The sequence below is a fragment of the Oryx dammah genome, unplaced genomic scaffold, assembly GCF_014754425.2.
Source record: "Oryx dammah isolate SB20612 unplaced genomic scaffold, SCBI_Odam_1.1 HiC_scaffold_23, whole genome shotgun sequence".
Lineage (NCBI taxonomy): Eukaryota > Metazoa > Chordata > Mammalia > Artiodactyla > Bovidae > Oryx > Oryx dammah.
The window spans coordinates 613,384-631,961 of NW_024070207.1; the positions used below are offsets into that span (position 1 = coordinate 613,384).

General features: G+C 38.1%; 1 protein-coding gene across 1 annotated transcript in view; it reads left to right on the forward strand.

Annotated features, from left to right (window-relative positions):
* Positions 1 to 18,578, forward strand: part of LOC120882494 (protocadherin-11 X-linked) — a 355,093-nt gene that overhangs the window by 272,588 nt on the left and 63,927 nt on the right. The window contains exon 3 of the mRNA XM_040266506.1: positions 14,219 to 14,299. Within this exon, the coding sequence (XP_040122440.1) occupies positions 14,219 to 14,299 (81 nt within the window). The remainder of the gene's footprint in view (positions 1 to 14,218; positions 14,300 to 18,578) is intronic.

Here is an 18,578-nt window from a genome sequence, read left to right on the forward strand (position 1 = left end):
ACCAGTGCACTTTCTTGGCAAAACTCTATTAGTCTTTGCCCTGCTTCATTTTGCATTCCAAGACCAAATTTGCCTGTTACTCCAGGTGTTTCTTGACTTCCTACTTTTGCATTCCAGTCCCCTATAATGAAAAGGACATATTTTTTGGGGTGTTAGTTCTAAAAGGTTTTGTGGATCTTCATAAAACCGTTCAACTTCAGTTTCTTCATCGTTACTGGTTGGGGCATAGACTTGGATTACTGTGATATTGAATGGTTTGATTTGGAGATGAACAGAGATCATTCTCTCATTTTTGAGATTGTATCCAAGTACTGCATTTCAGACTCTTTTGTTGACCATGATGGGTACTCCATTTCTTCTGAGGGATTACTGCCCACAGTAGTAGATATAATGGTCATCTGAGTTAAATTCACCCATTCCAGTCCGTTTTAGTTTGCTGATTCCTAGAATGTCAACATTCACTCTTGCCGTCTCCTGTTTGACCACTTCCAATTTGCCTTGATCCATGGACCTGACATTCCAGGTTCGTATGCAATATTGCTCTTTACAGCATCGGATCTTGCTTCTATCACCAGTCACATCCACAGCTGGGTATTGTTTTTGCTTTGGTGCCATCCCTTCATTCTTTGTGGAGTTACTTCTCCACTAATTTCCAGTAGCATATTGGGCACCTAATGACCTGGGGAGTTCCTCTTTTGGTATCTTATCATTTTGCCTTTTCATGGGGTTCTCAAGGCAAGAATACTGAAGTGGCTTGCCATTCCCTTCTCCAGTGGACCAGGCTCTGTCAGACCTCTCCACTATGACCCACCCATCTTGGGTTGCCCCGCAGGCATGGCTTAGTTTCATTGAGTTAGACAAGGCTGTGTTCCTAGTGTGATTAGATTGACTAGTTTTCTGTGAGTATGGTTTCAGTGTGTCTGTCCTCTGATGCTGTCTTGCAACACCTACCATCTTACTTGGGTTTCTCTTACCTTGGGCGTGAGGTATCTCTTCATGGTTGCTCCAGCAAAGCACAGCTGCTGCTCCTTACCTTGGACGAGGGGTATCTCCTTACTGCCATTGTTCCTGACCTTCAACATGGGATAGCTCCTCTGGGCCCTCCTGCGCCTGCACAGCCACTGCTCCTCAGGATGCTCCTCCTGGCCGCTGGCCCTGGCCTCAGGCATGGGGGCTCCTCCCAGCTGCTGCCCCTGGCCTCGGGCTTGGGGTGGCTCCTCAGGGTCACTGCCCTTGGCCTCGGGTGCAAGGTGGCTTCTCCAGGTCGCCCCTGACCTCAGACATGGGGTAGCTCCTCTCGGCCACTGCCCTGACCTCGGACTTGGGTTGGCTCCTCTCGGCTGACCCTGACCTCAGACACAGGGTAGCTCCTCTCGGCCGTTCCTGTGCCGTTGCAGCCTGGCACTCTAAGTCACTTTCCTGACCTCAGACCTGGGCTAGCTCCTCTTGGCCGCGCTTAGTGTGCTGGCTCTTGCAGCCGCCCACGCTTAGTGCACAGGCTCTCCACAAATTATTCTTTAAAGGTGTTAAACATAATGTATTGGTATACCTTATGGAATACATTATAAATTTCATTTAGTACTCATTTTCATTTTCTATAACTGTTGATATTTAAAAGAAGAAAGTTCAAACAATCTGGTGTTAAATAACCTGATGATGGCAAACCTCTTCTACTGCATATTTGAAGTTCATTATTATGGCACATACCTTAATCAGCTTTTAGTAGGAATATTGAAATATGAAAATACATACAGGATTATAGTTCTGTGTATTACGTTTTTGGTCTTTTGTGTGCTAATATGTATTTTTAATGTGCAGTAAACTTAAATTATGTAAAACTGAGAAAAAATATCTTCTTCAAGTAAATTCAGTAAGCTGGAACTAAATATAAATTACCTAGTAAATAAATATTATACTTTATTTTTTTCCAGTAAATGTCTGTGACAGACACAATCTCTTTCAAGTGCCCTGGGGCAAGCCACCTCCTAGTGATAAGGTCACTGTGTCTTCTTATCTAGATCTGATTGCTTGTCTGGATCAGAGTTCTTCAAAGAAACATTAAGAAAAAGATTTTGCAATGTGAATGTTTCAACATGTACATATAATCTGTGTGAAAATCATTGTTCTTCAATCGATGACCTCTTTGCATAGAGTGATTTTCACATCATCATGTTTGTTGGGGGAAAATCCTGCTGTGCTACCTCATAATAACACGTAATCTTCTTGCTCAGTTTAGCTGAGATTTAAGGAAACTCTGTTCATAGAAGCTATTCTTTAAAGCCTGATCTATAATTTTGCAGAATCACCATAGCAGAAGAGCAAGAGGCTTTATAAAAGATATACAACCATTAAAACTATTAAATGAAGATTAGTTTCAAGTTTTACAATCCAGTACCAAAACTATCTGGCAAATCTCATGTCAGGCTTTGTTAAACCTTTGAGATTTCTAAGTGTTAATTCATCCCCCTTCTATAACACTTCCCCCCTTCCGTAAACACACAAGGATGCACTTGACTTATTGATGATTAAGAAGAAGGGGACAACCGAGGATGAAATGGCTGGATGGCATCACTGACTCGATGGATGCGAGTCTGAGTGAACTCTGGGAGTTGGTGATGGACAGGGAGGCCTGGCGTGATGTGATTCATGGGGTCGCACAGAGTCGGACATGACTGAGCGACTGAACTGAACTGAAGAGGATAATCAAAACAAGTTTCTCCCAATTAGAAGCTATGCAATATTTTGAAGAAGTAGAGAATAATGTCTGCCTTTCTTGTGCCCTTTTCCTTCAATCATCATATTACTGTGCTATTTATTGTAGTGGTTTATAGTTTTAATTTTTCAAATATGCAAGAACCTTCTGTAAGTAATTGGAATTAGTAGTTTCAAAAATGTTGAGGTTAAAAAGAGAGAAGAAGAAGGAGGGGTAGAGAGAGAACCACACCTTGGATGGCTTTAGATGGTTTCCACTTCATATGATTAAGGAAGATATATCCATAAGTTCAAATGAATAGGATACTTGTAAATTGTCAGGCACTAAGAAGCTCATATTATACTCATTTCACAGATAATGGAACTGAGAGTCATCTTTAATTTGACAGAGTTCATAAAACTAGTAGGAGGTAGAGCCAGAAGCAGATTCCAATAGCCCTGCATTTTCTATTTTAACACTGTGTTGCTGAGTAGATGTTAATTCCTTTTAAATATTTAATACCTATCTTTTCCTTCTTACCCATTGCCTACCACTTTGCTAATTGTGAGACAGAAAAACACACAGAAAGACCTTATAAGAAACTTTAAAGAGAGTAGGATTTAACTCAGGAATTTTTCCTATTTCAGGAACTTTCTGGAGTGTATTCTCTATCATTGAAAATTATTTCTTTTAAAGAAGTAAATGAGAATGAGAGAAAATTTTTGTAAATATTATCTCTAGAAAAATCACCTGCATACTTACATTTCTTTAGGTATATATCTTTGTGGTAGACATTACATAAGACTCTCTTAAAATTGTCTCATATGCTAGTTTGAGGAGACTTTTTTCCCCTAATCTGTCAATATGTCAAATACACAGCAATAAAATAGCAATAATCTATGAGTTAAATTCACTTGTAGTCTTTGGTAGTTAAATAAAGGGATGGTTTTGACAATTTAGAATGTCACATTTCTGCAAAATTTGAGATTCCTGGAGTGTGAATGATTACCCAGAAAATGGAAACATGCATTTCTAATGGGAAACCAGCTATATTTGAGAAAGAAATGTAATTGCTGAATCACTGAAGCTCCTCTAGATACTCTTTTTGTTAGATTTTGAAACAATGATATAATGTTGAGACTCTAGTCAGAGATATCATGATCTTATTTTAACTATGATTTTCTTATCTTATGTTGCAAGAAGGGGGACCCATTCCAGGGCCCGGAACTAGGCTCTTATCTAACCCTCAGAAATGAATTGTCCGAGGAGACACATGTGCTGACAAAGCGAGAGATTTTATTGGGAAAGGGCACCCGGGTGGAGAGCAGTAGGATAAGGGAACCCAGGAGAACTGCTCTGCCACATGGCTCACAGTCTCGGGTTTTATGGTGATGAGATTAGTTTCTGGGTGGTCTTTGGCCAATCATTCTAATTCAGAGTCTTTCCTGGTGGTGCACGCATTGCTCAGCCAAGATGGATGCTAGCAAGAGGGATTCTGGGAAATGGACGGACACATGGTGTCTCCTTTTGACCTTTCCCAAACTCTTCCGTTTGGTGGTGGCTTATTAGTTCTGTATTCCTTATCAGGATCTCCTGTCATAAAACAATTCATGCAAATGGTAACTATGGTGCCTGGCCAGGGTGGGCGGTTTCAATCAGTGTGCTTCCCCTAACAATTAGATTTAAGTGGCAATAAAATTTTTCAACAGGGAGAATAAGGGATGCATTCCACATTTCACCTTAAAATGATCACAGAATCAGTCTGCGTTTGCCTGGCCCAGTAATTTGGGGATTAGTCAGGGAAAGGTATGCAGTCAATGAGTTAAGCCCCTGAAGCTCAGCTTCTGTGTGACACTGTCAGGAAAATATTTGACAAGAGTTAGAAAGTCTTGCTGTATTTAGAGGGTTCAATCAAATCGTGTTGCTTCATAAGCCTTTTTTTGGCAAGGCACTTAGGTTAAGTTGAGTTCAGTTCAGTCTCTCAGTTGTGTCTGACTCTTTGTGACCCCGTGGACTGCAGCACACCAGGCCTCCCTGGCCATCACCAACTCCCAGAGCTTGCTTAAATTGATGTCCATCGAGTCAGTGATGCCATCCAACCATCTCAACCTCTGTTGTCCCCTTCAGTTGGGGAAGTGAATTTTACTCTTGTAGGTCACCTGTAACAGTCTCCCGTTACTTTTTGAAAGACTAAATCCTGTGGCAGCTGAAAATATGTTCCTGACAATCACAGAAACTATATCATTGTATGTATTTTGAGCTATAATTCACATTTCTGTGAATAGAAATTTGGCTGAAATTTCCTTACTTCTTGCCTCAGACCTGCCCCCCCGCCAAACTGGGGGAGATTTAATAGAGTTTTGGTCATTTACACTGAATCAATACTTTTTATTATCTGGACCCTTCCCACATTTGTAGGTAAAATCATTCAACCAGACTATAGACACATTTTTAAGCTATAAAATTTCTGAATTCTGAAAGGTGAAATAAGATAAATAAACTTTTTCTTTTCTTTCACATATGACTATTTTATTAGACCAACAGAACATCATGGGTGAAATAATAGTGTTTAAGGATTTAATACACTTTAAAAAAACATTGAATTCCTTTCCAGTGTCTAAACTATGTACTAGTAATATCTGACTCAAGAATGATAAGGAGATCCAGTATCTATCCATCCTTCTCTTGAAAGTATTATTTTTTTTACTTTTAGCAATAATGCCAGTCACACTTCTCAAAACTCTTTAAGCTCAATGATAAGACATAGTTCTCACTTTTTACTATTGAGCACTGTCTTAATATGAACTGGATTAAAATGAGGCTTAAATCTTTAAAGATAGTGATTATTATAAAACACTTTACTCTTTACTTGACATCTGATTCCATAAAAGGGAAAATGCAGTTTGATTTAGTGTGTGGTACATGTAAGGGAACAGAAATGTAGATCAGCATATTAATTTTCAGATGTCAATGATGAACCATATTTCATTTTTTTAAAAAAGTAAAATACATATTTTTCATCACTAATATTCCTAGAATTGCCATTTTTCTTACTTTCATTGTAGTTAATGCTCAGCAGTTCTGTGTGTTAGAGCTACTTTATTAGACTATTTCCTAGTTACTATCATTAAAACTGTGGGGCTTGGTAGAAGGGGAAGGGGTAATGGAAGAACATTTTTAGGGGTGGGAGTATTATTTTAACTTTAATTTGATATTTTTGTACAAAACAAACTTCAATAGATTTTTCTTAATGTTTGAATATTGAAGCATAGTTTACAATAGAGATGTTTAATTGCCAGATTTAAGTGGAAAAGATACATTCACATAGCTTTAAGTATTTGACCACCTAAAATACCATTCTTATATAGTTCAGTGAACATTTGAATGTTGTCAGAGAGGAAATGGACTTCCCTGTTGGGTCAAATAGTAAAGAATCTGCCTGCAACACTGGAGACCTGGGTTCAATCCCTGGGTTGGGAAGATCCCCTGGAGAAGGGCATGACAACTCACTCTAGTATTCTTGCCTGAAGAATCCCCATGGACAGAGGAGCCTGGTGGGCTACAGTCCATGGGGTTGAAAAGAGTCAGACATGACTGAGTGACTAAGCACAGAACAGAGAGGAAAAAATTTTACTCTATCTAAGTTCTTTCGGCTGGTCTAAGAATTGAATTGACATGAGACAAATTAACAAGCAAAAATCAAACAAAAATTGAATAACATGCATACATAGGAGAGACATAGAAGAATCCTGAGAGTCCCTTGGACTGCAAGGAGATCCAACCAGTCCATTCTAAAGGAGATCAGCCCTGGATGTTCTTTGGAAGGAATGATGCTAAAGCTGAAACTCCAATACTTTGGCCACCTCATGCGAAGAGTTGACTCATTGGAAAAGACTCTGATGCTAGGAGGGATTGGGGGCAGAAGAAGAAGGGGACGACCGAGGATGAGATGGCTGGATGGCATCACCGGCTTGATGGACATGAGTTTGAGTGAACTCCGGGAGTTGGTGATGGACAGGGAGGCCTGGCGTGCTGTGATTCATGGGGTCGCAAAGAGCCGGGCATGACTGAGCGACTGAACTGAACTGAACTGAACTGAACTGAACTGAGGGAAACTGAATAACTCACCAAAATGGCTGACAGTCTCACCTTAAATACCATCTTCAGCTATACACAGAGAAGGATCTTGGGGGTAGTGATTTGAGACTTCGAAGCTGAGGAAGGCAATTCACATGGAGATGGAAAAGCAAATCTTTGGTAAATAAATGTTTCCTGGACCCTTCAGAGAGGCCCTGCTTAGTTTCCCCCATCTCATCATACTTATATTCTTGGCAAATATCTCTAGCAATAGCTCTGTTCTGGGAATAGGCTCTTTATCTAAATTATTTTAGGAATTTAAGGGGGAAGGAAAAGGAAATACTTCCTGAGCCCTCTGTTTCTTAAAAATAATCAGCCTAAATTAATCCTCATGTCAAAAATATATATGTTGGGGTGGCATTTTGCTCGTCTACAATGTGGTATGATACATTTAACAGATAGCTCCACAGACAGACATAAAACTGCTTACAGTTGACATAAAATGTTAAAAACAAATGGTTAAAATGTGCATGGGAAATGTAACACTAGTAGACTTGGTTTAATAATAAAGCTTAATCTGAGACCTGAACACAAATCTGCCTAGAAACTCCTATGGCACAGAACACTTTGCTCAAATACATTTGAGTATTTCTGCTTTTTTTAGTGTATAATGAAAACACGAAAGTGAAAGTCACTTGGTTGTGTCTGACTCTTTGCAACCCCATGGACTGTAACCCACCAGGCTCCTCTGTCCATGGAATTCTCCAGGCAAGAATACTAGAGTGAATAGCCCTTCCCTTCACCAGGGGATTTGGCCAACCCAGGGATCAAACCCTAGGTCTCCTGCATTGCAGGCAGATTCTTTACCATCTGGGCCACCAGGGAAGCCCCTATAAAATCACCAGTTGACTTTACAAGCCCATCAGGAGTATGTGCTCAATTCACTTTCTCATATATTTGTCCCATCATTCAGTTACATCTTCCATCATATAAAACACATCTTGGATTTCCCTAACTTAGACTAAATTGCCAGAAAAACCCTCCTCTTCATCCTCTGCTTCTAGGGGCTAAATTTATTAAATAGACTTGTCCATCAATTATAGTTACTGGTGTTTCTTTTCTTTTCCTCTAGATCAGAGGTCAGCAAACTTTTTCTGTAAAGGGTGAAGTAGAGAAGAATAGCTTTACTGCTTTGCCAGGCAAAGGAAGCCATTGCAGGCAAAGGAGGCCACAGTGGGCTAATGACTTCAAAACTGTGTGTCCCATTCCAAGGGAGCTTGTGATGAGTTTTTTAGTAGTGGTTCAAGGAGCAAGGATGCTGAAAAGGAACAGGGTGCACGCAGGGCCTGCATTCCTTCAATATGCAGCTCACCTGGCATCATGTGGTCTTATGAGGGGATTCTGTGGTTCTCAAGGTTATCAAACTCTGACTTTTTCTCTGGAATGAAGAATGTTTCATCAAATAGTTAACATCTTCCATTTGGTTGGGATCTTAGTTCCAGTAGAAGAACTCAAAAATATTGTTATATATATCCCTTGAGAAGGAACCAGGACCCTGCCCCAAGGTTGCATTATTGTTTTGTAACTGCTCCTCCTTTTTCTCCTATCCCTTCCTTTCCCTGGTTAGCAACTGTTTGGACATGCCCTTTGGAACTAGGGATTGTCATGGAGCCTGGATGAAGCCTATGTCCTACAAATAAGAAACAGGGGAAATAGAAAGTCTTTTGTGTCCAGGAGCCCCACAAGGCCCTGCTCAGTTTCAGAAAGTTTTATATATAACAAAAGAGAAACCAAACTTCCATGAAATTTCAACTGATGATATTTACATCATCAAGTATAATAATAATGAGTACAAAGTTTCATGCAGCAGAGAACTACTAATTAATAGACTTCTGTATCTGATCTTGGAAAATGTCTTTTCACACAGATAGGTACTGCCAAATACTGATATCAGTCCAGAAGCATATAGTTTTAACTCAACATATCTATCCTTAAAAGATATGTGAAAAATTCTATTAGATTTTTCCTTCATATCTGCCATTTGGTCCGACTCTATTGAAGAGACTTAGCAGCAGCAGCAGCAGCCGTTTAGTGTGATTATATTGAAGATTAATCATTTCTTTTTAAAAAATATTTATTTATTTGTCTGTGTTAGGTCTTAGTTACACCACAAAGGATCTTATGTTGTGGCACATGAGGGCTCTAGTTGTGCACAAGTGCAGTAGTTGTGGTGCACAGGCTTAGTTGCTCCATGGCATATGCGATCCTAGTTTCCCGACCAGGGATTGAACCTGAGTCCCCTTCACTGGAAGGTGGATTCTTAACCATTAGACCACAAGGGAAGTCCCAAAGATTAAACATTTATAATTGACAGTTAGGTAAAGGCTCCTTAATTCCATATTTACTGCAACACATTGCAAATTTGTGTGTGTGCACAGATGGAGATTTTGCTTATTTGAACTTCTTTTATTTTTTCTTTCTTTATTTTTTTATTTTACTTTACAATTCTGTATTGGTTTTGCCATACATTGACATGAATCCACCACGGGTGTACAGAGAGGACTGGAGTGAAAATGACTTTACTGTAATGTAAGTTTTGCATATAAGCATTCATTAACCTTATAATTTTAGTCTGATTTATTGAGACATTATCAAGTTTGCAGTAAAAACTAACAGCCAGAGTGAGTCAGTATTCAATAATAGCGGTCAAGGGAACTTCCAATTCAACAAAATTGCAGTCTTGGCTTTGAGCTCAAAAATAAACCTTTGCCACTTACAAGGCAATTTATATTCTAACTACTCATATAGTAGGGCAAGTCAGAATATTCAGCTTGCTGTTTAGATGAAAGTTCACAGAATGAATATAGTTCCATTATCAATAGTGAATAAAATTCAGTATTGACACTCCTAGTTCAATAACACGTGATACACTCAAATATTTTGCAGAAAATACCTGCTGATGTACAATAAACATAGGCTTTGAACACCTTACATTTTCCCAAGTCTTGTATGTTTGTCCAGTTAAACTTTTTTTCTGTGCCACATTTATGTTATCCACCATTAATTGTAAGACACCTTAGCAGATTCCAGATCAGGTTTTGTCAAATTCTTTGAAAATATTCTTGTCTATTCTGTTCAACACAATTCATTCTTCAGTCACTTCAAACTTGTTATTGCTTCCTCAAGTAAGTATCAATAATTAAAAGTTGTTGGTAGCATCTGTTAACTCATGAAGAAGACAAAGAAAACTACCCAATATCATTTGCCTTAAAAAAAAAAAAAAATCACCATTGATGTTACTCTCAATGTGGTGAAATGCTAATACTCTTAAGTTTATGTTATCTAGACCCATTTCTTTGGTTATGTAAGCAAGCCTGATTTAATAACTCACATCAGTAAGTGGTTCTCTCTGATTGGCTAATAAATGAAACTTTCTGAAACTGACTTTTGTCACTCATTTTTATTTATTTTTGTGATGAAATTCTAAGATGATATGTTTCATTTTAATTTCCTAGTTCTTCTGTTGCTTTTCTGTGAATTGGAATGTTGTGATGAGTGCTTAGCATGGTAATCTCAGTGCATATTGAATTCTTTTTGTCACAGCTATAGTGTCATTGCAGAATAAACACAATTTGCATTTAAATGAAAGCATAATAATTCTTGTTCAACCGAACCTTAAAAATGGGATTTTCCAAACCCTTTATCCCACATTCTAAGTTCACACATATAGAAAATATAGTCAGTTGCCAGGGTCCAGCCCTGGTGGATCCAGGGTGATTCAAAGGGGAGACGGATAGGTGAGGAAAACTTATTTGTTTAATTAATTAGAAATATAAGATTAGATTAGGAAGAAATAGTGCAGTAGGAAAATTAAGTGGAGAAAAAGAGGCTGAATAACTTGGTTTACGTGGAAAGCCAATAAAGTTCCAGACAAGGAGCTTGCACCATCTACGTTAGGCCACCGGCGTCCTCTAGAATAGTGGGGGGTGCCCCACCTTGGGCTCCCCCTCTCGTGGATCTTAGACGCCGGGGCAAGTAAGTAGACATGGCGAGCCTCCACGCCCCAGATGGGAATTCAGCCAGAAAATAGAGTAAAGAGAAGACACGGAGGAAACCAGTCCTTCCAATGACTAGCCCAGCCTCTATTGTCTAGAAAGGCCTTTTATACCTTTTAGATTGTACATAGAGATCAATGGGTAATACAAAATTATGCAGCGTTAGCAGCCCAGACTATTATCAAAACCAGGCTTTTCTCTCTGTATACCTAATTGTATACACAAGTCTTAGGTGATTTACATCATCTTCCGGCCGAAAGGGCCAATTAACATTTTACAGCCTTTTTTCTGATAAGGGTTTGTCAACCAGAAGACTTATTTGTGTTGTTCTTCTCAAAGTCTGGTGCCACTCTCAGAAAGCACTAAATAAAGTTACATTCTTACATAGCAAAGATACAGCAATTTATAGCAAGTAAAAGGAGTACAGTGATTTATAACAAAGGAAAGTAATTAACTCAAAAGTCTAGTGTTGCTAACATCAGAACTATTATATATCTTTTCCATATCCCGTTTACATTGATTAACATCCTCCCAGGTGCCTAAAAGATAAAGAATATGGAGGCCTGGCAGCAAACATTGAGTCAACAGTGAAATCCGTCACCAATATGATTTTTGGCTCTTTAGAAAAGGCTCTGTATCTTTAAGATGTTTTTAAGCTTTGTGCCTCTGGCGGTTGGAGGGCTGCAAGCAGTTCACAAGCTGTAAGCGGTCCGGGGGGAACCTGTTAGGCAAGTCAGAGAGTTATTAGAGGGGGTTTTAAGCCGAGACATTCTTTTGCAGGAGACTGAAGCCCTGAATTAACTTTTTCCAGAGAGTGTCAGAAAAGTAGAAAAAAACAATAAGGCAGGCAAATTCTTATTTTTGGGGGGTACATGCTTAGGAAATACCAGGGGGAAAACCTGAGGCCTGATTTGCCTTGCCCATCAAGGCCTCTGCCACATGACCTTGTCACGAGTGGGATTCCTCAGGCTGGCTCCTGGCAATCAGTCAGTTCAGTCACTCAATCGTGTCTGAATCTTTGTGACCCCGTGGACTGCAGCAGGCCAGGCTTCTCTATCCATCACCAACTTCCAGAACCTACTCAAACTCATTTCCACCACATCGGTGATGCCCATTCAACCATCTTATCCTGTCTTCCCCTTCTCCTCCAGCTTCAATATTTCCCAACATCAGGTTATTTTCAAATGAGTCAGCTCTTCACATCAGGTGGCCAAAGTATTGGAGTTTCAGCTTCAGCATCAGTCCTTCCAATGAATTTTCAGGACTGATTTCCTTTAGGATAGACTGGTTGGATCTCCTTGCAGTCCAAGGGACTGTCAAGAGTCTTCTCCAACACCACAGTTCAAAAGCATCATGTTCAGCTTTCTTTTTTTAAAAAATATAAATTTATTTATTTTATTTGGAGGTGAATTACAATATTGTATTGGTTTTGCCATATATCAACAAGAATTTGCCACAGATATACACGTGTTCCCCATCCTGAACCACCCTTGCTCCTCCCTCCCTATACCATCCCTCTGGATCATCCCAGTGCACCAGCCCCAAGCATCCAGTATCATACATCGAACCTGGACTGACAATTCATTTCATATATGATATGCTTCAATGCCATTCTCCCAAATCATCCCACCCTCTCCCTCTCCCACAGAGTCCAAAAGACTGTTCTATGCATCTGTGTCTCTTTTGCTGTCTCACACACAGGGTTATTGTTATCATCTTTCTAAATTCCATATATATGTGTTAGTATACTGTACTGGTGTTTTTCTTTTTGGCTTACTTATAATAGGCTCCAGTTTCATCCACCTCATTAGAACTGATTCAAATGTATTCTTTTTAATGGCTGAGTAATATTCCATTGTGTATATGTACCATTGCTTTCTTATCCCTTCATCTGCTGATGGACATCTAGGTTGATTCCATGTCCTGGCTATTGTAAACAGTGCTGTGATGAACATTGGGGTACATGTGTCTCTTTCAATTCTGGTTTCCTTGGTGTGTATGCCCAGCAGTGGGATTGCTTACAGTCCAGCTCTTACATCCATACATGTTAAAACCATAGCTTTGACTAGATGGACTTTTGCTAGCAAAGTAATGCCTCTGCTTTTTAATATGCTGTCTAGGCTGGTCGCAGCTTTTCTTCCTAGGAGCAAGCGTCTTTTCATTTCATGGCTGCAGTCACCATCTGCAGTGATTTTGGAGCCCACAAAAATAAAGTCTCTCACTGTTTCCATTGTTTCCCCATCTATTTGCCATAAAGTGATGGGAACAGATGCAATAATCTTAGTTTTCTGAATGTTGAATTATAAGCCAGATTTTTCACTCTCCTCTTTCACTTTCATCAAGAGGCTCTTTAGTTCTTTGCTTTCTGCTATAAGTGTGGTGTCATCTGCATATCTGAGGTTATTGATATTTCTCCTGGCAATCTTGATTCTGGCTTGTCCTGCCAGGCATTTCTCATGCTGTACTCTGCATATAAGTTAAATAAACAGGGTGACAATATTAAACCTTGCATACTCCTTTCCCTATTTGGAACCAGTGTGTTGATCCATGTCCAGTTCTAACTGTTGCTTCTTGACCGGCATACAGATTTATCAGGCGGCAGGGCAGGTGGTTTGGTATTCCCACCTCTTTAAGAATTTTCCACAGTTTGTTGTCATCCATATGGTCAAAGGCTTTGTCGTAGTCAATAAAGCAAAAGTAGATGTTTTTCTGGAACCATCTCACTTTTTCAGTGATCCAGCGGATGTTGGCAATTTGATCTCTGGTTCCTCCGCCTTTTCTAAATATAGTCATCATTATTAAAACAGAGAATATGCTCTCTGTGTTGAGAAATATAAAATGTATATAAAATGTCTTTTCAAGATTGTGATAATTATTCTGGGTTCGTATGCTAGTATCTGTGTACCAGTTCATAAATTTCTTGGCATTTACGGCAACTATTAAATATTTTCCTATGATAAATAGCAAATTTGTGATGTGGTGGCACTCCCAGGATAGATTTTAATTTCAGACACTGTAAATTTGCAAACACAAGTTATTGAAGCCATTGAGTTGTAAAAGCATTGGATTGAAAGTGTCTGCAGCTTAAATTTCATCCATTTAAATATTTAAAAATCGCCCTCCACAATCCTATTCATATGTTTAATGCAACTCTTAAATGTAACCCTGATATATAAGCTTCATGAGAAAAATAATTCTTTATTCTCTTGTTTATTCCTTTACCTAGAACTGTGCCTGTTACATTGTAAATTCTCAATAACTGCAATATCTGGAAAGAGATATTTACTCAGGCACTCTTTTACTTACCTGTGTTTGATGCTCATGTGCAATGTACTGTGTTTTTCACTTTTAACGAATCATTTAACAAATACTTCTGTTTTTTCCCTCTTTAAAGCCAATGAAGGAAATTGTACGACCTCACACACCCATGAAAGAAACAACTACTCTGGAGATCTGGACTCATCCCCAACCACAGGTTTGAAAGGAAACACAATGTTTCCCTTTAACTGATTTTTATGAATGTTTTAAAAAAAAATCTTGTTATATTTCTCAATATATGTTCTTTGAAATTTCTTTAGGTGACTTTGCCCTAGACTCATGTGAAAATACGACTGTAAATACCTATTTCTTCCTAGTGTGGTTCGATAATAATAGTGGAGGTAGTTTATTTGTTAGATCAGATGAAAGCATCACCCAAAAAGTATCTTCTAAATGATTGTTTCATTGATGTTTAAGTCTAGTCACAAAGTAGTGAAAGAACAACAATAACAGAAATTGAGAACTACTGTTTTGTAGTATGACTTAAATTCAAGGTATATATGCGTGCATGTTCAGTTGTCTTAGACTCTGAGACCCTATGAGCTGTAACTTGCCAGTCTCCTCTGTCCATGGGATTCTCCAGGCAAGAATACTGGAGTGGGTTGCCATTTCCTCCTGTAGGGGAATCTTCCAGACCCAGGGATTGAATCTGGGTCTCCTTCATCTTTTGTGTTGGCAGGTGAATTCTTTACCACTGAGAAACCTGGGAAATTTAAGGTATAGGACAATTTGATTTTATGTTAATTTGGCAAATTTTAGTATGACCTCCTTGAAACAAACCAGTGTGAATTTAAAAAAGAAATTAAGCTATAAGTTATTTTTAAAGAATCCACTTTTACTCATCTCCATTAGGACAGCTCAGAATGAGACTGACAAAGCCAAGAACGTTTGTTTTCTTCGTAGAGGCCTTAAGGGATTTTAAAAATGAAATGCCATCAGTCTAAACGTTTGTTTGCCATTTGTTATTATGTAGCTGGTTAACCTAATGTTGCTAATAACAGAGAGGTCCTGCATCTGACCCCTTGGGTGCCAAATTAATAACCATAAATTATCCTCTATCCAGATATTTTCAAATATCTTTTACATGTTACTAAGGAAATACATTTTTAAAGGGTAGATACATAAATGTATATCTAGAGTATTAGAAAAACAACCCAAAAAGAGTGAGGAGAGGATCACATTGTTTATTATTTGATGAGTGCTTCTGAAACTCATGGGGGTTATGTGTTCTATAATAATAATATCCTAAAATATTTTACAGAGCTAATTTATCCTCTTTAGGAAGAATTGCAAAATTAATGCATGCACTGTGGGCAGAAATGATTAATTAAATAAAGTTCATTGCAACCTAGGAACTGTCCAAAATTACTTGAATCCAAATTCATGAAGTTCTGCCAAATTTCAAACCGACTTTCTACTCTTGCACTTCTGATTCAGTCTCAAGAAAACTGATGAGAATGTAGAATACATGGTGATATAATCCACATCTATATACTTAATTAAGAACCTATGTAGTCTTCTGAATAGCAGTTTTGAGGAAAAGCACACAATTTTAAAATCTGTACTTTAAGGTCCAAAGATTTGAAATACTAGTCTAACATGAAGTGGGATAGGGTAAATAGATGTCAAGTGAAATTAGACATTGTTAAGTAAGACTCTTCCTCTATGAATAAGACATTGCTCTATCAGCAATACTTTTTTCAGCCACTTACTCCTGATTGTATTTTACCAAATTGAGTGCAACGTAATTAACTGTACTAATTTCTTGCTGATTACTGATTCTCCTGTTTAAATCTTGTTAGACACACAATTGTTTCTTTTACAGTATGTTTTACTAGAGACTCTTTTATTAGGTAAATCTTGTAGGTATCTGACAGCTTTGAGTGTCCTTACTGCCTGAGATTTCAATTGAAATTTAAGATGTGTCAAAGAGTGGTGGATTGCATTGCATACTATTATTATGAATATGATACAGATAGGGACTTTCCAACCTTGTTTTTGGTAAACACTGTGCTTACCTCTGAAAAGTTTAAAGAAAATATGTGTTTTATAAATAAGTTTTATAATTCCTTATGTTTAGTAAGATATTCACTACTTATTTGTGGGATTTTAAAAGCAACAATCTAAAAATAGAAACTACTGAAATAGAGCATAACCTTAAAATTAAATTATGTCTATTCCTCCACTGAAATCTGTAAACTCTTTGATAATGCTTCCCTCTGCCATTCAGATGACAATTAATTAAGACTCATGATACAGATAGTGACTTGGAGGGTTTATTTCTTTTAAATAGGCAAATACTGCAATGGTGTCCCATTAAGCAGAATTGTTCTTATCTGTAAAGTTCAACTAATTAAAGTAACTTGTGAAACATGAAGTAGTTCAGCTTATTCTTTGAATAATGAAAATCAAAATGTAAGTGTCCATTTCCTTATAGGAAAAAGCCTTATAAGTAAATTTTTAGATTTTTATTACAATCTTTAGAAAATTATTAATACAACTGGGGTGCATGTCTTGAAGTTCCAAGTTAGATTTTCAAAAATTAACATTATTTTTTAAAAATATTGAAAAATAAAGCAAATCACTTACAGTAGCTTTTTAGTGTGTAGGGCACAACTATGGGGTCATAAATATTCACTGCAGCTAACATCCTAGCATCTGTGTAGTACTGGGGGAAATAGAGAGCTACTCAGAGACGGTCATTTTCCAGTTTTGCCCAAGCTGTTTAAATATGTCAGTTCATGTGGAATTCTTATTTTTTGGTAATGCAGCATTTTATAATAACTTGATCTTTTCCCCTTGGATAATAAATTCTCCCAGCTTAACCACCTTTTCTGCCCCCTGATTCTTAGTAATTACAATGCTCAGCATGCAAGCAAGTCTAAAACTGAATAATATTCTGTCAAAAACTTAAAACAAAATAAAACTAGTATATGTGGGAGGAATCTTTTTATTGTTTTCTATGACTTTCAATAACAATGGCATTCCTTGTGAAAAAATTCTAAGGATAGTCTGATTATGAATATAGACATTAACTTGGTTGCCGCTGTACTTCATTAAATCCAGATGTATTATGATCATGACTTATATTCATTAATAAATCAGTAGTATTAGGTAACTGCTATAGAATATGTGAATGAGGAATGGACCCATTCAGTTCAGTTCAGTTCAGTCCAGTCCAGTTCAGTCTCTCAGTCATGTCTGACTCTTTGCGACCCCATGGACTGCAGCATGCCAGGCTTCCCTGTCCATCACCAACTCCCAGACTTTGCTCAAACTCATATTCATCCACTCAGTGATGCCATCCAACCGTCTCATCCTCTGTTGTCTCCTTTTCTCCCTGCCTTCAATCTTTCCCAGGATCAGGGTCTTTTCCAATGAGTCAGTTCTTTGCATCATGTGGCCAAGGTACTGGAGTTTCAGCTTCAGCATCAGTCCTTCCAATGAATATTCAGGACTTATTTCCTGACTAGTTGGATCTCCTTGCAGTTACTTGCCATTAACTCCCCAAATCTTCACACACATAGCTAGTGACTCAAGTCTCCCACAAAGAACACAACTGACCTCTGACACAGAAAGTAAATAAAATAGTGCAAACTCTGTAAAGTGGTACAAGGGAATAAGAAAAAGTGTTGGGATGGCCAAAAAAGTTCATTCGAGTTTTTCCATAACATCTTATGTACACATTTTTCCTTTGGAAAGATGAAGAAAGTCATATGTAGCAATGGAATATATTTATTTTATTTCACAAAATCTACATAAAAGTTACTACATAGCGGGTAGCATTTTAAGCAGTTACAACATTGACTCATTTAATTCTGATTACAAACTTATAGCTATTACTAAGCCTATTATCTACCAGATATAGACTCTTAAATCTATTTCTCACTTCCACTGTATAATCATAAGGGGTTTGATTTAGGTCATACCTGAATGGTCTAGCGGTTTTCCCTACTTTCTTCAATTTGTGTCTGAATTTGGCAATAAGGAGTTCATGATCTGAGCCACAGTCAGCTCCCGGTCTTGTTTTTGATGACTGTATAGAGCTTCTCCATCTTTGGCTGCAAAGAATATAATCAGTCTGATTTCGGTGTTGACCATCTGGTGATGTCCATGTGTAGAGTCTTCTCTTGTGTTGTTGGAAGAGGGAGTTTGCTATGACCAGTGCATTTTCTTGGCAAAACTCTATTAGTCTTTGCCCTGCTTCATTCCACATTCCAAGGCCAAAATTTGCCTGTTACTCCAGGTGTTTCTTGACTTCCTACTTTTGCATTCCAGTCCCCTATAATGAAAAGAACATCTTTTTTGGGTGTTAGGGATCAAGACCATCCCCATGGAAAAGAAATACAAAAAAGCAAAATGGCTGTCTGGGGAGGCCTTACAAATAACTGAGAAAAGAAGAGAGTCAAAAAGCAAAGGAGAAAAGGAAAGATATA